Genomic DNA, 27,120 nt, shown 5'->3' on the forward strand with positions numbered 1-27,120 from the left:
AAGTGTTCCACAGTTATGAGCTAGTGAGTGGTGAAGTTGAGGCCAGACTGAGTTAATTACAATCTTAGTGATCCACATAGTAGAGAGAAGAGGTGTGGAAGATGAGGAGGAGGAGGAGCAGGGATCATCATTTCACAAACCAGTAGAAAAAATGAGGCTACATTAGGAATTCATTAAATAGGAACTAAGTGTGAAATTGGAAAAGAGTATATTTAAGAAAATTTATCCTAGGGGCCAGCACTCTGTCATAGCAGGTAAAGCCACCGCCTGCAGTCCCGGCATCCCATATGGGCACTAATTTGAGTCCTGGCTCCTCCACTTCCGATCCTGCTCTCTGCTATGGCCTTGGAAAGCAGCAGTCCTTGGGCCTCTGTGCCTGCACGGGAGACCCAGAAGAAGCTCCTGGCTCCTGGCTTCAGATCGGCTCAGATCGGGCCATTGCGGCCAGTTGGGGAGTGAATCAGCAGATGGAAGACCTCTCTCTCTTTCTCTCTCTCTCTCTCTCTCTCTCTGCCTCTCCTCTCTCTGTGTAACTCTGACTTTCAAGTAAATCAATAAATCTTTAAAAAAAAAAGAAAATTGATACTTAATACAAAATATAAGTGATTAGTTAATCATACTGCACCCAGATTCAGTATAAACAATTGAATATGTTAATGTCAATATATTTTTTTAAAGATTTATTTATTTATTTGAAAGTCAGAGTTAGAGAAAAAGAGGCAGAGAGAGAGAGGTCTTCCATCCACTGGTTCACTCCCCAGATGGCCGCAACGGCCGGAGCTGTGCTGATCTGAAGCCAGGAGCCAGGAGCTTCTTCTGGGTCTTTCCATGCAGGTACAGGGGCCCAAGGACTTGGGCCATCTTCTACTACTTTCCCAGGCCATAGCAGAGAACTGGATGGGAAGTGGAGCATCCGGGACTCAAACTGGTGCCCATATGGGATGCCAGCACTGCAGGCTGCGGCTTAACCCGCTTGCCACAGTGCCAGCCCCATTGTCAATATCTTTCTTACTTACTGTAGCATTTAAAAAGTTTTTCATCCAATCCTAAAGCATATAAAACCTTAAACATAAAGTGAATTTTCTATGAATTTTCCTGTTCTGTCAATTGTCTTTTATTTGTTTCCGAGGAATAAGGACCTAAATAGCACCTGAAAAATAAATTTTCTCTTTACTTTCACCAGTATCTTGATGATTTCAGCAGACAGATACACATCACTGATACAAATAAAACAACAAAGTAACTTCAAGGAGATAATTGCACTGCTTTAGCATTTGTAACAACAATAGTGATAGTAGCAGCAAAACCAATCTTTATGATAGTCATTTAAAATGTGATTTAATTGCAGAATTTTCTTTCTTTTATAAAATCTGAAGAAGTTCAAGAATTACTGTCCTATTCAACTGTTGTTACACACAATCAGAATGTGTCACTTTCATAAGAATTTTATTTTTAGATTGCATTTAAGTTAAAATCATCAGTCAGAGGGAGCATACAGATCTTAACTACCAGGACAAATAGAGTTTTTCTGAAACACCCTTGAGATGACTTTGGTTTCTGGCCCATTTTCTAGTCCATCTCTTTTCCTCCACACTTGGCCAACCATGCCAATGATAGACTATACTTTTCACAGTAATAACTGAAAATACTCACAAATTATAACTGTATAATTCCACTCAAATACTTATACAACAAACAGATTGATTTTATCTAGCAATAAGGAAATGCTCTCTCCAATGTCTTGTAATTAGTTCTAATATCAGCAAGCAAATTAAAAGGCATCAGGACAAAATTTCTCCATCAGGCCCTTATCAGCCACTTCATAACCCAAACAGTGGCCTTGCCCTGAACTATAAGGTGGATAAATGAGCAGAATGCTGATTTTGGCACTCAGCTTACTCTTGGATAATCTAGCTCATCCTTCTCAGCTGACACAAGACAGAAATAACATCAAAGGGTGATAAACTCTTTCCTGCAGACCAAGGGTTCCACGGTTCATTGGCCCCAGACCTAATCTATCAATCCATTTTCTACACAATAAAAGGTAAGAAACCCATTACAGATCTGTTATAAGCCCTGGCAGGTGGTCTATGACAAAAATGGAATACATCAACCAACTCAGTATTCAATGTCCCTTCTCTACAGTTTGAAGCACTAGGGGTCAGCTGACATGGATATAGTAGTCAGGATTTAGTGCTAAATTTTTTAGGTACATAAATAAACTCACATATCTTGATGTATGAGTATAAAGATTTGAAAGAAAGGTTAATTTTTGGTATGATTCTGACCTTTTATAAAAATAGCCCTGCAATTTTATTTTTAGATTACACAGTGGCTTTGCAGGTGGTATAATAAATGAAACTGGGTTAGAATTTACAATCCATGCTCTTAAATATGGCCTTTAATCTTCATTCCTTATTCAACTGTAGTTTAAAAAGTTGGCAAAAGAAACACCTTTAATGCCATTTCAAGATTATTAAATTGTAAAAAAGAACGGAAACCCTTCTAGTCTCAGAAATGACTCTACACTCTAGTCAGCAAAAGCACTGTAGAAACAAAAGGAAAGAAAAAATTGATATTATCAAAATCCCTTTTTATTGTTTTAGTTCTTTTTAAAATTTATTGCTTTAGGGCAAACACCTTTGTGCTAGTAAAGGACTTAAAAATATTACACTGAAGGTCGAGTTATGAAATTTTTCTTCTTTTTCTTTTCTTTTTTAATTTTATTTTTATTTTCTGATAGGCAGAGTTATATAGAGAGAGACAGAGAGAAAGGTCTTCCTTCCGTTGGTTCACCCCCAAAATAGCTGCTACGGCTGGTGCGCTGCGCCGATCTGAAGCCAGGAGCTAGGTGCTTCCTCCTGGTCTCCCATGTGGGTGCAGGGCCTACGCACTTGGGCCATCCTCCACTGCCTTCCCAGGCCACAGCAGAGAGCTGAACTGGAAGAGGAGCTACCAGAACAGAATCCGGCGCCACAACCGGGACTATAACCCGGGGTGCCGGCGCCGCAGGCGGAGGATTAGCCAAGTGAGCCGTGGCACCGGCCTCCTCTTTTTCTTTTCATCATCATAATATTCATCTTTATTTTAAATTGATTGCGAACAGGAAATAGAGTTTGCCAAGAATAGTTAAATCTGTTTTTAATTGGAAATTATTTTACCTTTTAAATAAAGTTTTAGACACAGCATATTGAAGTGATACGGTTTAATATGTGATATACATTCTCTCTCTTTCGAATATGTAAATGAGCTGTTGCACAAGAATCAGTGCCTTTAAATTTATACTGGAGTTTTGTTCCTTTATATTTTTAAATAGTATTACATTGAAATGAACAAAGTACCTTGCATTAGGTTGAGTGATCCTAACCGAGCAGCATCTGGCACCATGGTAACTTTCTGCTGACGGTTTCTCATCACTTGACCAAATGGAGATGGGGGAAGAAGTTGAGGAAGCAAGGAAGAGGTGTAATATGCTCTCTGCCTGGATTTCCCAGTTAAATTCAGGCCAGCTGATTGGTTTTAAATGTTCAGGCTTAAGAAGTTACTTACGTCATGTTAACGCTCAAAATGTGGAAATACTGGTGTTCAAAAACAATCTGGACTTACTTAGGCTTTTTGGGCAATGTGAGGGCAAAATTCATTTTTTCCGAGATACATTATCAAATAGGCTAGCTTGTCAAAGACAATAATGAGATGAGAGGAATGGGAAAGGACTGAATGATAACCTTTTGTGCTTTCCTTTAGGGTCTCGGTGTTGCCTTGGTGTCTCCGAGGAGACATGTCCCTTGCTTCCATAATGGTGGTACATACTCCAGATTTCTCCCCATCGGCAGTTTTTATAACTGCTTGATTAAGATACACCAGCAGTAATTCTGTACTTGATTTTTATATTTTAACAATTTTATCTAGTTTTTCAAGTGAACATTTTTGAGCAATTATCAAATACTATGTTAAATAAATTTCCCATGCACTCTCACTAAATTTTCACCTTAACCTGGGGAGATATGTTCTACTATTATCTTAATTTTGCAGATGTTGAACTGAGGTGTGGATATGAGAGTTATAAGGTCACACACAGCTAACAGCTGGGATCCATAATCCATAAATAGTATCATTAATTACTGTAGCAAACTGCCTACTCAGCATTACTTCTACTTTTGTTTGCAAAGTGTCTGATTGATATTGCAAGCAGTGCCTGGAATTTGAATTTTGAAAACTTATAGAGCACACATTCTTAAATTTATTGTAATTAAAGATTGATTAATTTGCTAGTTATAACACTCAGGGTTTAGGACTGCCCAAACTTTACAACTTCAACTTCAGCTTCAATGAAGTGTCAAGAGGATACATGATGACAGGGATGTTGATACTCCTGATAAGAAAATTAGCAATGAGTATAACAACTGTTATTGAATACCATGCGAAGCCTTTCTCTAAGAGTCTAATATTCTTGTAACTAGGGTGATTCCATACATATTTTATCAAGAAGGTCATTCACACATCATTGGAGACAATAAGTGATGACTGTAGTAACTGGGTTCCTGCCACCTCTCAAATAAATATTAAAAATAAAATTTAGAGTGGTACACTTATTAAAGAGGTAGCTATTAAATATTATCATGGGATAACATGCAAAAACCAGGACTTTAAGTGCAAATTGAGGGCTAGCACTGGTGGCATAGTAGGTAATGCCTCTGTCCGTGATGTCAGCATCCCACATAGGTGCTAGTTCCAGTCCTGGATGCTCCACATTCAATCCAGCTCCCTGCTATTGCACCTGGGAAAGCATGAGAAGATGCCCCAAGTGCTTGGGTCCCTGCACCAATGTGGGGGACTCAGAAGCAGCTCTTGGCTCCTGGCTTCAGATTGGCACACCCCTAGCCATTGCAGCTATTTGGGGAGTGAACCAGCAGATGGAAGATCTCTTTCTATCTTTCCCTCCCTGTGTGTACCTCTGCCTTTCAAATAAAATAAAAAGTAAATCTAAAAAAAAGAAAAAAAGAGCAAATTGTGATGTACTCATGACACACAACTTAGTTACATACTACATGTCAGTGTGAAATTATAGGAGGCAAAGTCAAAGATGCCTATGTTATAAACTTTAAATCACTACACCTTTCCCCCAACTCTCTGCCTCAATTTTACAACTATAAACTAGAGCTATGGATATTTACAATGCCAAGCTCTAACAAAGTTATGCATGTCCTTTAAACAAGGCAAGGGTGGGAATTGCTTACAATATGCTTATAGTAGCATATCACACATAGTAGTCACTCACAGGTTGTTGTGGAATGAATAATGAATCAATAGATGCTTTGATGTGATTATTAACTATATAAAGGAAACCTCTAAGATGATAGGTTTCCAAAAACTATCAGACAACAAAATGCTTATTAAATACACAAATTCCATTTTCTTGAATACTGCCATTTAGCACACAGACTTATTAAGGACTATGTTGATTATGTTACAAATACAGTTTTAAGAGATCATTATGAGCATATCAAAGCTCCAATGGAACCATCAATTCCTTGCTATTACTCCCAGACAACTGACTTCAGACAATCATTATTATCACTCCTACTTTATATTTCAGAGCATTTTTTTCAGGGCCCTGTAAACACCAGTCAGCATGGCAACAACTCCAGTAATGATTCTGTTCTTCAGAAAAAAAATAACAATAATTGACCTTGGTTACTATTGGAACAATTTCTTCAACATTGTATTATGTTAGGAAACTGATTGGAGCAAATGTCCATTATTGAACAAGAAGAGGAAAAAAATTTTTAGGTTTTTAAGTTTACTTGTTTTTTTCTTGGTACATGATGGCTAATTATAACTGGCATTACAGGCAAACTAGAAAGGACAAAACACTTATTTATCTAATGGAAATCAAAAAGGACAAATCTAAAATTTTTAGCCCTTAAAAGGATACTTAGAAGTAACAGGATAAGGTGTTGACACAAATTGATCTATATTTCTGGAAATACAGTCATGTCCATTTGTGTAACATGGAAAATGTTTTGTCTTAGGAGTTGTTTAATATTTTCACTTTAATAATTTTTAATATTGTGATTTGGTTTATTTCTGTTTTAAAGCTTTCATATGCACATATATTATTTTGGGAAATCTAATTTTTTAGGTCATGAGAATTAGATTTTTTGTTAGCATGCTAGTAAAATGTTTTAATCTTTTTTTTTTTTTGATAGAGTTTATAGACAGTGAGAGAGACAGAGAGAAAGGTCTTCCTTCTGTTGGTTCACTCCCCAAATGGCCACTACCGCTGGCACTGTGCCAATCTGAAGCCAGGAGTCAGGTGCTTCTTCCTGGTCTCCCATGCGGGTGGAGGGCCCAAGCACTTGGGTCATCCTCCACTGCCCTCCCGGGCCACAGCAGAGAGCTGGACTGGAAGAGGAGCAACCGGGACTAGAACCGGCGCCCATATGGGATGCTGGCGCCGCAGGCAGAAGATTAACCAAGTAAGCCAAGGTGCCGGCCCCAAATGATTTATTCTTTACATGAAATATTTTATATCCCCTATGTAGTAACAAATAAAATAGTATTTTATTATTTACAAATAAGTAGGAAAATATTATATAAATATTGAAATTTACTCAACAAAATACATTTTATATGACTAATAGGAATTCATAACACATACTACATATGAAGATTAATATTAAGAAGTAGGCATATAGCCAATTTTAAAACAACATAAAAATGTTGTCCTACATTACATGATCACAAATGTTCCAGAGTAAGAAGTTTCAAGAAAGCAATTTTATTTTATTAATTTTTTAATTTATATAAGGTGAGCAAATTTCATTTATTTCTCATATATAGATTAAGGAACACAGTTATACTTCCCACCCTACCCTTGCTCCCACCTGTGCTCCCACCCTTCTCTCTCCTTCCTTTTTTATTCTTTCTTTTAATTTTAACAATGACATACTTTCAGTTTACTTTATATCATAAGCTTAATTTTCTACTAAGTAAAGAATTCAACAAATAGTAAGAGAAAAAAAAAGTGTTACTCAACAGTAGAGACGAGAGCTATAAAAAAATCAAATCTCAATATGTTAATTTTGCTCATATATATTACATTTTTGTACTCTATTAGTTACCAAAGATCACGAAAAACATGATATTTGTCTTTTAGAGACTGGCTTTCACTAAGTATAATGGTTTCTAATTTTCAAAAAAGGGCAAAAAGTAACAAAAACTCTTAGATAGTTTCTTTAGAAGAAGCTTCTGCACAGTGAGGAAAATATCACTAGCCTGAGGGCTGGTGCTGTGGTGCAGCGGGTTAAAGCCCTGGCCTGAAGTGCCAGTATCCCATATGGGTGCTGGTTCTAGTCCTGGCTGCTCCTCTTCTAATCCAGCTCTCTGCTGTGGCCTGGGAAAGCAGTGGAAGATGGCCCAGGTCCTCGGGCCCCTGCACCCACGTGGGAGACCCAGAGGAGGTTCCTGTCTCCTGGATTTGGATTGACACAGCTCCAGCCATCTGAGGAGTGAACCAGTGGATGGAAGACCTCTCTCTCTCTCTCTCTCTCTCTCTCTCTCTACCTCTCTCTGTAACTCTGTCTTTCAAATAAATAAAATAAATCTTCAAAAATTTTTTAAAAATATCACTAGGCTGAAGAGAAATCTAACAGAATGGGGGAAAATTGTGAGCCATATATTAGACAAAGGATTATATCCAGAATATAACAGCAACTCAAAAAACTAAATATAAAAAGAAACACATCCAATTAAGAAATGGGCAAAGGACTTCAGCAGACTGTTATGAAAATAAGGATTACAAATGGCCAACAAATATATGAAAAAATGCTCAAGAACATTAAATATCAGGGAAATGCAAAGCAAAACCACAATGAGGTATCATCTCACCCATCAGAATGGATATTATACAAAAGGCAGAGTAACAAATACTGGTGAGGATGTGGAAAAAGGGAAACAGTTATACAATGTTGGTGGGAATGTAAATTAGTGTACCCACTGTGGAAAACAGTATGGAGATTTCTTTAAAAACTAGAAATAGACTTTCCATAAGATCCAGCCATCCTACTACTGGGTATGTACCCCAAAAACATGAACACAGTGTATCAAAGAGATACACGAACACATGTATCAAACATGGTGGTCCCACACCACCATGTTTATAGCAGCACTCTTCACAATAGCCAAAATATGTACTCAACATAGGTATCCATCATCAGATGAATGGATAAAGAAAATGTGATACACACACACACACACACACACACAATGGAATATTATTCAGCTATAAAAAAGAATGAAATTCTACCATTTGTATCAAAATGGATGCAAGTGAAGGACATCAAGTTGAGTGAAATAAACTGGACACAAAAAGACAAACACCACATGTCTCCTTTACATATATGAGATGAAATTTTAAAAGAAAAAATAAAAAAGGGAAAGAAATGCCTGTGTTTATCAATATTGCTGCAAATATAGTTGTGTCAAAATTTGTTTTATATTTTTGCCAGTTAATGGTTATTAATGTTAGATCACTATAGTTGTAATGATCTGTGATTATTTTAAAATGTACTGTATATGGGTGGAATGGTCATCTTTCCATTTGATTATTGTTCATTGCTCTTGTGTATATTACCACTGAATGATGGTCATTTGTTGATTTCTTTATTTACTGGAGCTAAAAGTCCTTGACTATAATGTAAATTCGAAATATATTATCTCAAAAAGTAAAAAGGAAGGAAGGAAGGAAGGAAGGAGGGAGGGAGGGAGGGAGGGAAGGAGAGAAGAGAGGGAGGGAGGGAAGGAAGGAAGGGAAGGAAGGAAGGAAGGAAGGAACCAAGGAAAGAAGGAAGGAAGAAAAAAGGAAAATGGAGGAAGGGGGAAGGATGGAAGGGAGAAAGGGAATATCATTACATTCTTAGAATTGCATCTGTGAACTACACTGAATCTGTTCCCTTAGTATTAAAATTACATTAACATGAAAACATAAAGTATCAGAAAAAATTTAAAAAAGAAACACCAGTTTCTATGAAGGAAGAATTGGAATTCACTCTTTTTGTTTTGATCATATTCTCTACATAAAAATCACCCAAGTGTTACCAAAAGGTGAAAACAACACATTTGTTTTGTAATCACTTAATATTTAAATAGACAGCTATGTGATCTCAAACAAGCCACATGACTTTCCTAGGACTCAGTGTACTTATCCATAAGATGTGAGAGTAATTTAGCTTCACGAGGCTCCTCTATTTGAATAATCCCAAGCGTACAGAAAGCATGCCCTACCTTTGTACTGTTTCAATTAGATATAGGGTTGATACAATAGGATTCAAAAATGGAGAATTATAAAACTTTTGGGTACTTTAAATAATACTCACACATAACATATAAAAAGAGCAGTGACGAATGATAAAGGGATATACAAGGTGATAAGGACAAGAAGGAGATGAAAGAGAGATAAAGGGATAGAGTGAAGAGAAAGGGAGAGTAGAGGAGAATGTACCACATCTACTCCTGGGGCAGAAAAGAAGTGGTCTATATGCATATAGAAGAGTACATTCATAACAGACATACAAAATGTCAATTCATTACAAGGAGAGGAGGAAAAGGGTGATAATGCCAGGGAGAGGTTGGAAGGAGAGAGAAACCCAGCACACACACACACACACACTTCCTCTCCCCCAACATCCACATTCAGAGAACATCCATGGATGTGTGAAGATGATGATTATTGAAAACAACACAGACATGTGTGTAGAAATCATGTAATGAGAAGAGAGAGAGAAAGAAACACAGAGAGGCTGAGAGAGAGGCTAGCTTTTAATAACATTCCCACATTGTGGATCTTAAGACTATTATTGCTAAAGACTGTAAAGGTTAAGTTATACATTAGACAAAAATGATGATACAGCCTCATGATCCTTATCTGAAGGTACCCATAATTTAAGCTAAAGCTTTATTCGGCTTACAGCAGCACTCTCTTTATCTGATTTAAAGAGAAGTTACCCAGGCTACACTAAGGCAACAAACTTTTGCAATGGATTTATCATATGGTTCACCACTCCATTAAAGGAATAACTGGATTTTCACCAAGAACTGTTTTTCTCTTAAGTAATGAAACATAAATATACTCAAGTAAATAGTAAATCAGCTAAACGTGCAGGATGCAGCACATTAGACTTAGCTGTAGAGACAGGCACCTTCCCTCTGATTATGCAATTAGGAATTATTGGAGCTACTATGATGGTAATAAAATGACATAAAAAGGGGTTTTAAAAATTTATAAAAATGGATTTAGAAGATAAGTTGATTTTGGTGCAAAACCTGAAATCCTTGCATATTTTATATAATACACATTTTTCATAAGTTTTTTGAAGATCCTCTTGTATTTGTGATCCAGTGACCACAATCTATTAGTTTCAAGTATATCACCTACTACAGTCCTTGAAATAAGGAGGATGATGGTGGAGAAATGGGAAGATCAAGACTATCTCTCAGTGAATCATAGACATTTTTCCTTTTCAAAAAACTACTGACTTTTACATGGTCCTAAACCTTGCACTGATCATTTGCTTCCTATTCCTATTCCCCAATCTAAGATAACAGAGATGGGGTGGTGAAAACATGACTAAATATTTTTAAATATTTATTTATTTGAAAGGCAGAGTTATAGAGAAGGACAGTCAGAGACACAGAGAAAGGTCTTCAATCTACTGGTTCACTCCCCAAATAGCCTCAATGGCCAGGGCTGGGCCAGGCCACAGCCAGGAGCCAGGAGCTTCAGCTGGGTCTCCCACATGGGTACAGGGGTCCAAGCACTTGGGCCATCCTGCACTGCTTTCCCAAGTGAATTAGCAGGGAGCTGGATCAGAAGTGGAACAACTAGAACTCGAACTGGCACCCATATGGGATGCCGGCACTGCAGGCAGCAGCTTTATCCACTACATCATAGCACCAGCCCCAATTTAATAATTTTAACTTGATCAACGAATAAGATCTCAAATGTCATCTAATGGCAAAGGCGTACCATTGAAATTATAATTTTGCGGTAGGAAACAGAATATTGTGGATGCTGTAATAAGTCTACCCAAGATGTGCTCATAGTCTTAGTTCCAATTTTCTATCATAAGATTTTAACGTTTTATCCTATTGCTGAAGACACAGGACTCTGACTCATGTTTGATAATCCACAAAGCTTCCATTGTACATTTTAGACAATTCTCTGGCATTTCCAACAATTATGTTTGTGTTCCCTTTTACAATGTCAAGATGTACGGGGATATTGTGGGAAATCTCTCTTCCTATGAGAAATGATTTTATTTATATTGTTATGTTGCTATAAAATTTAATTACTGAAACAACACATTTCCTGTATTTTTAGGTGTCCATAACTTTACATGGCATTTTAAAGTCACTGAAAGAAGAAACTTCATTCTTCAGTAGAAAAAAAAATTACTGTAAAAATTTTTTCTGATTATTTACATAAATGAGAAAGTGCTGATATATTAAAGTAAAAAGTATTTTTTCAAATATCTACTTACTTGAATTATAGAGCCCTAGGTTCACATTTTGATTCAATCTCACAAAATTGGTATAATTTCAGTTCCTGAATATTTTATCAGTCCTGTAAGTGATCTGTTACAAGAACTTCTGCATCATCAATTTAAAAATATAACAAATAACCTGACACAATTTAAGATGAAGTCTCAATTATTTCTGTATAAAGAACAGAATTTTTTCTCAGTATAACTTCTTCATACCTCAATATTTTTTATCGTGCTGATGAATAACAAGGAATTCTTTAGAGGTAATTGTACCATTTTTGAAAGAAGTCATTTTACATTACATGAAAATTACAGTTATGCAATATCTTTTTGGCATATATTTGCTCAAAGTTTAAGGGATTACAGTTTGACTTATATTTTGGATTGAAAAAAGTTAACATGTACTAAATATATTCAACAGAGTAATGGATCTGTGGTTATAAGTAGATGAGAGGTTTTAAAGCATCTTTGAAGGTCAAAAACATATCCAGGGTAAGCACACATGGAGCCATATGAAGTAAGGGAGAATTAGTGTTAGGAACTGGGACAGCTGACTCTAGCAGAACCTCTAGAGTGTTTGCATGAAAGACGTCATAGTAGTGGAGTAAGAAGCCGGTTAACATTAGGATACAGAAAAACCCTAAATCAAAGTTTTCTCCTAGTTGAAAATTATCACACAAAGACAGTCTGACCATAGCATTTCCTGATACATAAAAATAAACACAAATCAATAGATCAAACAAAAACTAAATCATTCTTCTCTAAAGAAATTTAACTCAGAATCTAGAGAGAACTCCAGGAGTCCGTGTGAATATCTCAGAACAAATCCCTCTGTATTATGGAAAGTGAAGCTAGTCTTCAGCAGGTGTATCAGCTTTGTACCTTAGCACATGTAGAAGACTTTCCCAGTCAACAAGAAACATTAAAGGATTGGAGCTCTCAGACCATCTTTCTATTTTCTCATTGTTATATAGAAATATATAAAATATCGCTGGTGCTGCGGCTCACTAGGCTAATCCTCTGCCTTGTGGTGCCGGCACACCGGGTTCTAGTCCCGGTCGGGGCGCTGGATTCTGTCCCGGTTGCCCCTCTTCCAGGCCAGCTCTCTGCTGTGGCCAGGGATTGCAGTGGAGGATGGGCCAAGTCCTTGGGCCCCTGAACCCCATGGGAGACCAGGATAAGCACCTGGCTCCTGCCATCGGATCAGCGCGATGCGCAGGCCGCAGTGCGCCGGCCATGGCGGCCATTGGAGGGTGAACCAACGGCAAAGGAAGACCTTTCTCTCTGTCTCTCTCTCTCTCACTGTCTACTCTGCCTGTCAAAAAAAAAAAAAAAAAAAAGAGAGAGAGAGATATTGGATGATTCCCACTTATACGAAATATCTGGAATACAGAAACTCACAGAGATACATAGATTACAGGTTATGAAAGGCTGAGAGGAAGAAGAGATAGGAAACGATTCTTGGATGGTAACAGAGTTTCTGTTTAGAGTGATGAAAAATTATGGAAGTAGATGGTGGTAATGGTTCTAATAAATATGACTGAATTGTATGCTTAAAGGTATTAAAATGACAAATTTTACATTATATATTATCACAATAAAAATAAATTAATACTGTAAAACCACTGAATGTTATGCTTTAAATGGGTGAATTTAATGGTATGTGAGTTATATCTCAGTAAAGCTGTTTAAAAAAGATTGCAACTAAGTCAGTGTGGTACTGATTAATGGGCAGGCAAAATCAAGTGAAAGAGGATAAGCAATTCAGAATCAGATTCATACATATAGGATCACTTGATTTACAACCAAGATGCCTTGGCAGTACAGTGGGAAAAACATTATTTTTCAATAAAACTTGCTGGATTAATTAATGCTACTTTTCATTATAAATTCTTATGTACCAGTTTTGTTTTAAAAAGTAAATTTTAATTTGATAAAACATTTTGATATTATATTTTTAAAGTATCCAAAGTAGAAAGGTGGAGACTCTAAAGTAAATAAGTAGGCAAATAAATAAGTAGCCTTTTGGAGAGGTTTAGCCTACATTAACTATTGATTATGATATAGGAACGAAGTAATTTTGGTTTATGACACTTGTTGAATTAGACCACGTATATCGTGCTTAAATATTGTCAAATAAAAAATGATCCGGCTAAAATAAAACAAAACAAAGCAACAATCTACATACCAACTTTCTCCTCTACCAATAAAGCACTCAGGAAACAAAGCAAATACAAACACTTATAACATTTAACACATGTGACAGAGGAGATGGCTAATGTCTAACCTTTATCCACTGGAGATTTGTCTGTTTGAGCTTATTTTCAAGTTTATCCTGTTCTTCTGGGCTTATGGGAGCACTTACAAGTGCTGTTCCTCCTGCTTCATTTAATTGTTTTAGAATTCCCTGGCGCAGGGGCAACTCTTCTGCCAGTAACTGAAACAGACAAATGCAACAACGTTTAAAATGAATTACAGCACAATTCCAACTACCTTGTCTTCGCTCCTATTGATTAGTCTATCAAAATGAAGCAACTTGACCACAGGCCTACTGGCACTTCAAGTCCCAGCAGTTTTCTACAGAGTACAGAGCTGGTGGACTGAGACATCCACTCTTAAGTAGATAAACCTTAGAATGGACAAAATTACCTTGTCCCTTGGGCATTTTCCAAGAGAAACGTGTTAGGTTGTAAGGTGACCTCTAAAACAATGCCACAAATGGACTTAGCATCTGCAAACAGATTTCTATTAAAAAGGACAATTTGGGTAAGTTCATCATCCTCTTAGGTAGCATCACATGCCAAAGCACACCACAGAATGCCACCAAGTAAGAAACTGCATTATCATTCTGAGAGACCGCTAGTACGAACAGTACACACACTCAGCGTACACAGTGCCAGGCTCTGTGATGAAGTCTGAGTACATTATCTCAGTTTATCTTCATAGTATAATAATAATAAAAGTAGTTCCTACTCATTTTATAGAAGGATACTGAGGAAGACAGATTACATGCCAGTGCCAAGGGAAAAATAACTGGCAAGAAACAGTACTGTGATTCAAACATGGGCAGCTTCATGCTGGAACCCTTGTTTCTGACTCCTTCACATCTCTAAATTTCTCTTATCCATTCAGCATCACCCTGTTTATGCCCTTTCCACAGACCCATAAAATTACAATGGTATTAATCATTAATAACGGTTTTTATTCATTTATGTCATTTACATCAACAGCCTCCAGTACTAGCCACATGATGTTACTTATAAGTAAATAAAATGAATAAAAATATAAAAGCTTTGGTTCCTCAGTCACACTAACCACTTTTCAAAGATCCAAAAGGTGTGTATGACTGTCTCTAAGGAAAAGGATAATTAAGAACATTTACATCATCAAAGAAAGTTGTATTGGATGTTGCTGATCTAGATAATCTAATGAGAAGAGAAAGTAAGATTATTTATTATTAAGTGAATATCACTTACTATGTCTATTAAATGAGCCATCAGTTATACTGCTCTATGTGACACTCAGTACATTTAGAAAAGATGAACTTCTAGAACAGACTGAGTTCATTTTTTCAAGGCAAACCATCTTTACATTATTCCCAAACTTTTCACTTTGAATCTCAAACCCTAGTACAATGTCATATATAATAAGTGCTCAGTATTTTTATAGTGAATTAAATACTATTGTAATGTTATACTTTTTCTCCTGTTCATGTGAAAATTTCTTGATTTATAGAAATAAATGGTTGACACTAGACTAATTTACATGTGTCAACCAAGTGAATCATTGATAAAGAAGCAATTCCATTTCTCTTTGATTATAGAACCTTACAGAGTGAGGATATGAAGGTTCTTCAGAAACTTCATAAAATTGGAATTTAAAAAGTTTATTTTGGTGCAAAGAATTTGAAATCCATGTATACTTTTTCATAACACATGCATTTTCATGAATTTTTACAAGACCGCCCTATGCATTGATTTTAATTGTTTGTATGTGACAAAATATACTTAGATTTTAATTCTATTTTCCACAAACTTTTTGAAGTATCCTTGTAGCAAGCATTGTGAAAGTTTGGTTCAAATATTCACTAAGATATTAGATGCAACTGCACATCATGTTTGACAAATAATAGTGGAGGTAAACTATTCATTTTCCTTTCTTTTCCTTTCCCCCTCCCTTTAACAGTAAAAATAAAAGAGATCCTAAAGAGTTGTTATCCTAAAGCTAAAATCGTGAAAGTGAATTCAGCTGCACAGAGCGTGCCAGTAAGCCAGGTGAAGAAATCAGTAATAAGTAACTATCACAGTAGGAGGGCCAGAAATGCTACTTGGATGAACTGGATGTCTGTTCAAACAGTATGAATGCAGACAAACACCACAGCCTCCTTAACCGTAGACAAAACAAACCAAAACAAAACATCACTTGGCAAATCTATCTTTAATTAAAGGCGGAACTAGTGGGTTTGCTTGGGGTGTTAAGATAGTCCTAAGAAATGGGATTCCTTTTCACAAAAATTCTCCTCAAATATCTAGGTATGTAGCCTAAGACAGAGGGAAACCCTCTGTATGAGGTACTGAAGAGAGGAACCGGTAGGCTCCAAATACAAATAAAAAATAAGGAAATTAAAAGGCTAGTTACCTGATATGGTGGGGTAAGCTATGTATATGTGTTGAAATACATACACGTTACATGTTAATCCAAAATTTAAGTTTAAAAAATAATTCTCATTTGGATTTATGATTCCACATTTGTTCTTAAGTTTCAGTATCTGAAGCCATGGAGGTGTCAAATAAGTCTAAAGATAATTTCAAATTAGTTAAAAAATCTCCCATGTATTATGTATGAATAGATGCAATTTATAGGTAATAAATGCATCTATACATATATACATACAAGAATGCATATAGATTGGGAGCCTATGGCTTAAGACAAAATAAAGTTGTAAGAAAAACACTTTAGTGAAGAACTATAACTTAATTGGCAGAAAATCAATGATAAGCACATTTAAAAATAGATTCATATACTCTTTATATAAGTGAGCCCTGGTGTATTTGAGAAAATAAAATTACTTTGACTTGTTCAAGCTTTTCTTTTAGTTGCTGCTCATTTCCAGGTTCAAGTGGAATACTGGTAATGTTATCTGCTTCTTCCAACCATAAAACAAATTCATTTAAATCTCTTTGAAATTCTGACAGGATATTCTTTTGTTCTTCTAGCCTGCAGAAAGGAGAATAAAGTAGTTATAAGTGACATATTTCTCCAATTTTTTCAAAAGTAAACTGGAAAAAAACATGACAAACACTTTTGAGAAAATGAGCAATTAAATGTTAACAATACATTATTCATTTTAAGGAAATTCATTCATTTTGAACAAAGCAATTTCAATATTTCAAAAATTTCTAAAAGATAAAGGAATTGAAAATGGTCAAGAAAATATTTTATTTAAAATATCCAACATTATTATCATTTTGCATTTGGGCAGGTTTCACAACCTCAGCACTACTGACATTTAAGATCGGCTAACTCTTTGTTGTGATGGACTATCCTGTGTGTTGTAGGATGTTGAGCATCATTCCCGTCTTATACACTCTAGGTGGCAGTAGCAACTCCAAGGGTGGCCATTTGCTGCAGCAGCTAAGAAAACCCTTGTGATCACCACATCACCTATCAGAGTGCCTGGCTCTAAGTCCAGGCTCTGCTTCTGATTCTGCTAATGTGCACCCTGGGAGATAGTATCTGATGGCCCAATTATTTGGGCTCCTGCCACCCATGTGGGAGACCCAAATGAATCCCAGGCTCCTGGTTTCAGTGTGGCCCAGCCCCAGCTGTGGCAGGCATTCTATAGAAGTGAACCAGCAGATGAAAGATCTTCCTCTCTCTCTCCCTTCCATATATATATGTGTGTGTGTGTGTGTACGTATGTATATATTTATACATATATATGTGTATATATATGTATATACACACACATACATAATTAAAAAGCAAAGCAAAAAACACGGTAACAAGTCCGCACTCCTGCTCCATATTGTGACAACCAAAAATCTTTCTAGACATTGCAAAATATCCTGGGGGTGATGCTGGAATTTGGGGAGAAAGTGTCCCAGGTTGAGAACCACTGGAGCAAGTATATAACATGAAGTTGCACATTTTAAAAATGCTTAATTAAAGCATACTTTATAGAAAATTACAGGACAAAAATAAAAGCAAGGGTTTAAAATAAAAACACAAAATGATTATTAAAATGCTTTCCAGGGGGTATGCATTGTGCTGTAGCAGGTAAGGCCACTGCCTGAGATGCTGGTATCCCATATAGGTGTGGGTTTGTGTTCTGGCTGTTCTACTTCTGATCCAGTCCCCTGATAGTAGCCTGGGGAAGCAGTGGAAGATGGCCCAAGCTTTTGCAACCCTGCCACATACATGGGAGACTTGGCTGAAGCTCCTGGCTTCTGGCTTCAGCCTGGACCAGCCTCGGCCATTGCAACATTTAGGGAGTGAACCAATTGATGGAAGATCTCTCTCTCTCAGTCTCTCCCTCTCTCTCTGTAACTCTGACTTTCAAATAAATAAATCTTTAAAAAATAAAATAAAATAAACAATTTCCAAATTATAACTCAGAATCTCTTTGGAGGACACAGAAAAATTGATTTAAAAATACTTAACATATGTTATGCTAGTGAGTTTTTAATTATAGAAGTGCACATACTATATGTTTAATTAGCTATAAGTTTATTCCTATATATTGGATCAAAGACTTATAGATAGGTATTGCATTGAATCTGTAGACTGCTTTAGGTAATATAGACATTTTAATTATGTTGATTCTTCCAATTCATGAGCCAAGGATACATTTCCACTGCTTTGTGTCACTGATGACTTCTTTCATCAGTGCTTTATAATTTTCATCATAGAGACCTTTTTACTTCTTTGGTCAAATTTATTAATAGATATTTTATTTTGCAGTAGCTACTGAGAATAGTATTTTGTTGTTGATTTATCTTTCAGTGAGATCATTATTAGTGTATAGAAATGCTACTTTTTTGTATGTTGATGTCCATATCCTACAACTTTATGGAACTGGTTATCAGTTATAACAGCTTTTTGGTGGAGTGTTTAGGCTTTTCCATGTACAACGTCATTTCATCTTCAAACATGGATATTTTTACTTCTTTTCTAATTTCAATTCCCTTTCTTTCTTTGCTCCTGATAGTACTTCCAAAACTATATTGAATAAAAGTGGCAAAGTGGACAACCTCGTGTTGCTCCACGTCTAAGGGCATTGCTCTCAGCTTCTCCCCATTCAATATGATATTGCCTATTAATTTGTCATAAATAGCCTTTATATTTTTGAGATATGTTCCTTCTACACCCAATTTGTTGAGGGTTTTTATTATGAAGTGGTGTCAAATCTTGCCAAATGTGTCTGCATCTTTTGAGTTGACCATATGGATTTGTTCTTCATTCTGTTGATATTATTTAAGAACTTTATTGATTTTCAAATGTTGAACCACTCTGCATCTCTGGGATAAATCCCATTTGATCATGATGTATGATCTTTTTTGTTGTATTTTTGCATTTGCTTTGCTAGTATTTTTGTTGATAATTTTTGCATGTATGTCTATCAAGGATATTGGTCTTTAGCTTTGTGTTGTATCTTTGGTTTTAGTATCAGAGTGACGATGACCTCTTAAAAAGAGTTTGGCAAAGTTTCATCCTTTTCAATAGTTTGGAACAGTTTGAAAGGCATCTGGAGTTAGTTCCTATTTGTATGTTTTGTAGAATTCAGTAGGAAATCCACTGGAGTGTTGGATTGTGTCCCAGCTGCTCCATTTTCAACAAAGTTTCCTGCTAATGGGCCTTGGATACAGTGGAAGGTGACCAAAGTACTTGGGTCCTTGTCATTCATGGGAGAGACCAGGATAGAGTTTCTGGCTCCTGGCTTTGACCTGGGCCAGACCATGTGTTGTGGCCATTTTGGGAATAAACCAGCAGTAGAGATTTCTCTGAGAGGGAGAGGGAGGAGGAGGGAGAAAGGGAGGGATGGAGGGGGGGGGGGAGAGAAAGACTCCTAGCTAAACTGTCCCCTGACTGCAGGTGACTGGTGAGCACAGGAAAGATAAACAGACGTCTTCAAATAAGCTTAGTTCAAGTTCACTGCTTAGAAAAAAAATAGTAAGTTGCTAAATGTAATAGATCTTTAGGTAATCAAACAGCACAAAAATGAAATGAGTCTATTTGAAAATTATAGTTTCAATTATGACCAAAAATAAGCATTAAGTAAACACAAACATAACTTCAATATAGTCATATAATAGATTGGGTATTTGTATCTATATGTGCCTGTATTTTCCTAATTTATTTATGCTGATTAACAGCTACTAGAATATGAAACCATATTATTTTATTAAAATATGAGGAAATATCTTGCATCTTTCAAGAATTTTCTTCAATAATAATGAAATACTCTGAATTCACAAACAATAAAATGCTAACATTTAATAAGGAGTATTGCAAAACTTTGGCTGTATGTTTGATTAATAAGTTTTGTATTATGATCAATTTAATTAACTAAATACTTGTTGAATACTCTAATGAACTTTTAAGGTGTATTTTGGAATGAAGCATATGCATTTTAATGTTAATAGTGTTTCAGTAAAATCCATTTCATGTAAATACTTTCTAGAAATGAATATTTATCTTTTTGCATTATAAGTATTTTATAAGTATTTTAACTTATAAGTCTCTGTTTTCAAGGAGGTGTTTGTGTTTTTTCTTTTCTTACTGTTTGTTATTTGGTAAATTATTTTTAAGAAATATATTTAAAAGCAGACTTAAATCAAATGATTTGCACTGAAAACAAATTACAGTTTTTTGTTTTGTTATCTTTTAGGAGCTATACATTTCTCCAAATAGATGTATTATATATATATATGCATATATCCACACATATATATATATACACACATATATAAAAGTAGACATATAACTGTATAGGTCAATGGTTTTTTTAAATGCTTATTTTACTTATTTGAATGACAGGGAGAGATAAAGAGAGAGAGGGAGACAGAGACAGAGACAGAGACAGAGAGAGAGAGAGAGAGAGAGAGATCTTTCATCTACTGCTTTACTCCCCAAAGGGCCATAAGAGCCAGGACTGCTCTAGGCCAAAGCCAGGAACCTGGAATACCATACAGGTCTCTCTTATGGGTGGCAGGGACCCACAGGCTTGGAACATCTTTTGCTACTTTCCCAGGCACATTAGCAGGGAACTAGATTGGAAATAGAGCAGGCAAAACTTGAACTGGCACTCCTATATAGGATCCTGGCATCATAGGCAACAGCTTAACCTGATATGCCACAGTGCTGACCTTTCAATGATGATTTAAACATTTCAATGGTGATTTTAACATTCAAATACTGTAACTCTGTCTCTCAAATAAATAAATAAAAATCTTTAAAGAAAAGATGGATATGTTATGTACCTTGTCTTGAATCTCACTCTTGTTGAAAAGAAAGAGTATGTAAACTAAGGATTCTGAGTATGATAAGAGGATAAATTATTTCTAGAGCAGAGCTTGGGCGACATCGAAGAGAACATAGTGGCAGGAGCCTAGAGCATGAAGGAAATACTTTATGCTGAAACACATAGCCTGTGCAAAGATAGGACCTTGAGAGAACTACAGCTAAACTCATCCATTCACCTAACAAGCATGTGGGGATCAATCTTTTGCCACGCAATGAAACCTTGTCCAAAGTCTGTCCTGGGACATGTAAGCTTGCGTTCTCCCCTCTGTCTACTCTGAACACAGGAGTTAGAGGTATACTGTGGAAAACCAAGCCAGATATATATCATACTGCATTTAAAATATTCCACTGCTTCCTAATTCATTCACGATAAAGCCAGAGTTTTTACAGTGCCCTAGGAGGATCCAGACTTGTGCTGTTCAATATAGTAGGCATTATATTGAAACACCTGAAAGCTTTGGAGCTTTCTCAGCACTTGAAATGTGGCTGACAGGTATTGAGATAAACTATGTAAAATGCACATGAGATTTCAAAGGTTTGTACAAAAAGAAATAATTATCTCTATCTTTTGCTTAATTTTGTTGTGAACTTAAAATTGTGCCAAAATTTATGTATATAAAATTTTACTTTTTATTTTGAAGATTTATTTATTTGAGAGTTAGAGAGAGAAAGAATCTTCCAACTGCTGGTTCACTCCTTCTTTGGCTACAATGGCCAGGACTGTGCTGGCCTAAAGGCAGGAGCCAGGAGTTTCATTTGTATCTCCCACATGAGTCATATTCTGCTGCTTTTTCCAGCCTTAAATTAGCCTTGGAGGTGGATCACAAGTGGAGCAGCCAGGGTAACCACAAGGGATGTCAGCGTTGCAGGTGGGGGCTTTACCTGCTATGCCACAACACTGGCCCCCAAATTTTAGAATATTATATCTCATTAATACTTTATGTATCACACTGTATCTTAATACACTGAGTTAAATAAATTTATTAAAATTAATTCTACCAGTGGCCTTCTACTCTTTAAACATGGTAATAAGAAAAATTTAAATTACATTATATAGCTCACCTACTTTTTTCTATTGAACACAAATTTATGAGATCTACTGGCTCCTGTCTTCTCATCTTTCAGTCACATTTCCATCTGCTTTCCTTTCTTTTATCTTTCCTGAGAACCAGTTGCCTCCTTGCTGTATTCCTCAAACACATAGATGAATCTCTGCTTCTAAGTCTTTGCCATTGCTTTTCCATATTCCTGAATGCTCTTCCTTCAAATATCAAACACGTGTGGATCCCTAACCTCTTGCACATCCTCCCTGATGATCTCACATAGAATTATATTTCCAGCCTCAGATTTCTATTTTTTCCTATTTTCCCTTTCTCATACTCTGTAACTTGGTTATTTACTTGGTGTATTATCTATTTCAAATACATGAAATTAAACTTCCCAAGTATAATGATTTCCATGTGTTTAATTTGTTGCTGTAATCCTTGCCCTGAAACAATATCTGGCATAGAATAGATGCTCAATAAATAACCGAGTGAATGAATGAATTCTCTCATCATTCTTTTCAATCTTGCATACATTTCTGTTCTAAAAAATATTTCACACTGTGCAAACTGCTGACTGTGAAATACAGTCTACTTCACACACCCATGGGCAGTGTAGCATATCACTAAATTAAAGACACCAGCAGTTGCAGACCATAGGATGCCACCATGTTAAGTTTCAAAGGGGAAGGAGGTAGGAAGTGGGAATGGGTAGGAAGTGGGAATGTCAACTATGACACTTATTACTCTGAGGTTTTATTCCATGAAGAAACTTGTTCTTTTTAGATTGATTGAATTTTGTCATATATCCTTCTTATGTATACAAACAAAAGTAGAATATAAGTGAAAAGCCTGGTTGAGTTATTTCTGAAGCATCTTCATATTTAGAGTCTGCCTTTCTTGTATCACTTTTTCCTTCAGAACATGGGACACAGAGAAGATTGGAAATGGTTGGTAATAGAAACAATATTATTGTTGCTTCTCCATAAACCCTATGGGGACATAACTGATCTCAATTGCTTGCAGCCTGTTTTAAATTGTGGGAAAACATAATTTTCTCTCAGACTCTGGCCTTAGAACCAAATATTGAAGAGGAAAAAAAATCCTACTACAGACATGTTTTATTTCTTAAAAGTTCTAACCCTATTCGATCCCTGGGTCTACTCTTTCAAAATATGAGAGAGAGAGACAGAGAGACAGAGAGAGACAGAGAGATCATTCCTAACAAGGGATCAAGGGTTCTCTCCCCAAATGCCCTCAACAGCCCAGGATAGGCCAGGCTGAAGCCAGGAGACAGGGGCTTACTTTGGGTCTCCCTCATGGGTGGCAGACACCCAAGTATTTGAGCCATCACCTCCTCCCTTCCAGAGTGCACATTAGCAAAAAGCTGGAATCAGGACTGGAGCCAGGACTTGAAATCAGGTACTCTGATACAGGAGGTCGCATCCCAAGCAACATCTTAACAGCTGTGCCAAATGCCCATTCCATTTCTACTTTTTTGTTGTCCAAATTTTTGTCTCCGTTAATATTAGACTGCAGATCATCTTGCACACTGTTCCACACACTTTTAGTTAAGAAAACCTTTGCTAAAATCTGATTACATTTGTAAAACCTAAACAGACTGATAAGACTTTTTTCATCTTTCATATAGAAACAGACATTTTTGAAGCCGAACCACCCCCAAAACCCAAAACGAAGCAAAAACTGGAAGAGCAGACATGAGTAACATCAAAACAAAACAAAAAAATTCCCAAGCTTAGAATAAAATTCCAAAAGCAAACACCACCACCCCCTCACTGACACTCTAAACATATCTCAAATTACTTTGTTGCCTATTTTTTTCCTCTTAAGAATATTCAGCCAAGACAAATAGGGCAGATGTACTTATTCATTATAATAGCGATTTATACATTTGGGATCAAACTGTATAAATATTCTGTACCTATTTTCTTCATTTAAATTCCATTGTTAGTATTTTTCTTAGGTCATTAATTACTCTCTGAAAAGCTGACTTCTGAGATCTGAGTAATAAGCTATATTTGGGAACACCATATTTCACCATTCTTGTCTTATTAGGCATTTCGCTTGGTTCCAATTATTCATTATAATAAATAACTCTATAGCAAATACATTTGTTTATGCATTTTGGCTCACATATTTGCTAAATGCCTTGGAATAAGGAAGAAAAATTAACAATAAGAATCCTAAGGATTTAGATATACATTGCTAATTATCTTTGCAACACTGATACTAAGAACCTTTATAAACTCCTACTGATAGTTACAAAATTCTACTCTTACCAAATCTTTACCACTTTTGAGCACTATGATTTATATACTTGATAGAAAAATATGTTCTGCATGGATATTTGTATATTTTTAGTAGAAAAGTTGAAAAATGTATGTTTATGCCCATTTGTCATTTTACGTTTCTATTGTCAATTTTCTGCTATGTATGCTATGCATTTTTCAACAATGTTTTCTTATTTATTTGCAACAACTCTTCGAATTATCATAAATCACCTTTATTGTGAATAATCTTACAGTTTCCCTTTTACCTTTAAGTTTTGCATTTTTTGTTTCTAAGTTAGAATTTATTTCTACTATTTCTTTCATTGAGATTATTCTCAAAATAGTAGCCATGCTATAATTATTTATTTCTTTATTCTAGATCTTTATAACTTCATTTTAAAAATCTAATGTTTAATGCATCTTAAATTTATATAGATTATATTTCTGCCCTTGAAAGTTTTCTCAGAAATTGATATTTTCTTCCAAGCACATCTGTTCTCTACTGATTTATGGCACTTTCTTCATTAAAAGGGTTTATATTACTAAGGTTCTGTTTGCTGATTTACTGTAGAGTTTTGTGACAGTAATACACTACTTCAACCCCTTCAAAAAACTGTTCAGTTTCTAGTGGACTATCTTCTCTACCACTTTAGCTATCTTAACATTTGATCAAATTACAAAATAAAAATTGAGGATTTTGATCACGATTACATGAAATCAATACATCAGTTTGTGAAGAATTTTTGTCTTTTCAATATAATTTTCTAAGTTTTCTATGTTTACAATACATTTGGAGACTGAGAATACCTGGGACCCTATCTGGGTACTATAAATAATTCAGCATATTTAATAACTAACCTTCAACATAAGTTTGAAATACAGAAATTTGCATATGATTTTATGGATATTAACCATATACTAACTTCAAAAACTCTTAAGAACTTCCTGATATAATAAATCACCACCTACAAAGTAAACATTTTGGCCAGGTTCTTTATCATAATCTTTTCTTTCACATAGTGTTTGTTGAAAACTTTTTTTCTGACGATTAATTTTTTTAAAGTAAGGCATCTTCTATAAAATGAAAATATTTCATAGTCATTTCATGTTTAGATTTGTTTTTTATACTTTGAAATATAAAAAAAGATGGTGCCAAAATCCCATCGGGGCCTCGTTATAATCTGCTTTTCCAAGCGCATGTGTTTTCTGAAATTTCAAAAGCCTCGATTTGAAGTTTTAAAAGTTGCAATTTGAATTTATGTATTCAGATGATTGCAGAAAGGCGAAGGAACACAGTTAGCATTTCCAGGCTTGTCTCCTGACGGAACAGTTTAAACGTGCTTTATATTGGCATTCATCACATGAAGTGTTATTTCTTTGTTTACCTACTTACTTAATGCTTACGGTAGGATTTATTCAGGCATGTGGTAGTAATAATAATGAATGGGATATTTAACATTACCCATCTGCAATTAAGTGCTAAATATTTTACTTTTAGAGGCATTTCAGTACATTTAGTTACTTATTTTTTTTAAAGAATGGCTTCTGTTTGAAGTATTGGCTCTGTTACCGTTTACATTATAAATGCTCCTAACGCAGTTGAAAGAATCACACATTATGATTGTGAGAGATTTGCATAATCAGAAAAGAAGAGTTACTGATGTGTTGCTAAATTCAATGAATTTAACATTAACTCTTAATGAACATTTTCTGTGGGGCTGCTCTTAGGGGAAGAGGAATGGATTGTCAAATCACATGGCATGATTTCAGTGGGAGGGAAAGCTACCAAGTGTTTCAGGAAAAGTACTAGATATTTTTGCATTTAAATCACTTTTCATACTCCGTACACCCCCTGTATTGCCTTCCTAATGCTCTCAAGGAAGAAATTGAAGCTCAGGAGATTTACATACCGTATACCCAAATATAAGGGGGCTATCTCATTTTCAAATCAGATCTCCTTCAAGTTTTTGACCAATTTTAACATAGAAACTTTAGAAAATTTAGGTAGAATCATCAGTTGTCTAAATAAAATACTTAATTCTTTAATTTCATTGTGTATATATGTACTAACTTAAGATTATATATTGCAAAACATTACATTAATTAGGAAGATTACATTTCTCCACTCACAGTTCATGCAACAATTTGGTTCAGTTCCTTAACATGCATCTTCACCATTAGAATTTCCATTTTGATGGATGCACTGAGTGACCTCAGTTTTCCAAAAGGTATCATTGTCACTTACACCTATATGGCCTGAGGTACAATACTTCTGAATCCATGTGTAATGATCCACTAGGAATTTTATTGCAAACCACAAGCACACATTTACATAAGAGCATTTTGTTATATAAAGAGTTTTTCTTTTCTCTGTGCCATATGTCCATGAACTATATAATGTAACCACTCACTGAGCTGCTTTTAATAGTATTCTTTCTTTCCAGAGCTGCTTTATAATGGTATCCAACACTAGAAATTGTGATATCATAGCACCAAAATTAATCTCTATACTCTGTTAAAGTTGTTTTCTTCTGGTGTGTTGTTGTTGTTGTTGTGCCTATATCAATGGAACTCTACAAGCCACCAAAATGAGCATGGAGATTAAGTCTAGCCAATGTATCTTTCCCATACAATATTTTGTTGTTTTGAGTAAGGTCAAAGAAGCAAGTGACTTTTAATTAGAAAAACTTTCAAAGGATTCAAATGTAAGGTAATTTT

The 27,120-nt window shown here is 35.6% G+C and overlaps 1 protein-coding gene across 17 annotated transcripts in view; it reads right to left on the reverse strand.

The window, feature by feature from the left end:
• Window positions 1–27,120, reverse strand: part of DMD (dystrophin) — a 2,248,405-nt gene that overhangs the window by 821,348 nt on the left and 1,399,937 nt on the right. For all 17 annotated transcript variants that reach the window (XM_070067426.1, XM_051827673.2, XM_051827679.2 and 14 more), the window contains 2 exons: window positions 16,613–16,760; window positions 13,831–13,980 (listed from right to left, as the gene is read on the reverse strand). In XM_070067426.1, coding sequence (XP_069923527.1) covers window positions 13,831–13,980; window positions 16,613–16,760 — 298 coding nt within the window. The remainder of the gene's footprint in view (window positions 1–13,830; window positions 13,981–16,612; window positions 16,761–27,120) is intronic.

This window comes from Oryctolagus cuniculus, chromosome X, assembly GCF_964237555.1.
Source record: "Oryctolagus cuniculus chromosome X, mOryCun1.1, whole genome shotgun sequence".
NCBI classification, from domain to species: domain Eukaryota; kingdom Metazoa; phylum Chordata; class Mammalia; order Lagomorpha; family Leporidae; genus Oryctolagus; species Oryctolagus cuniculus.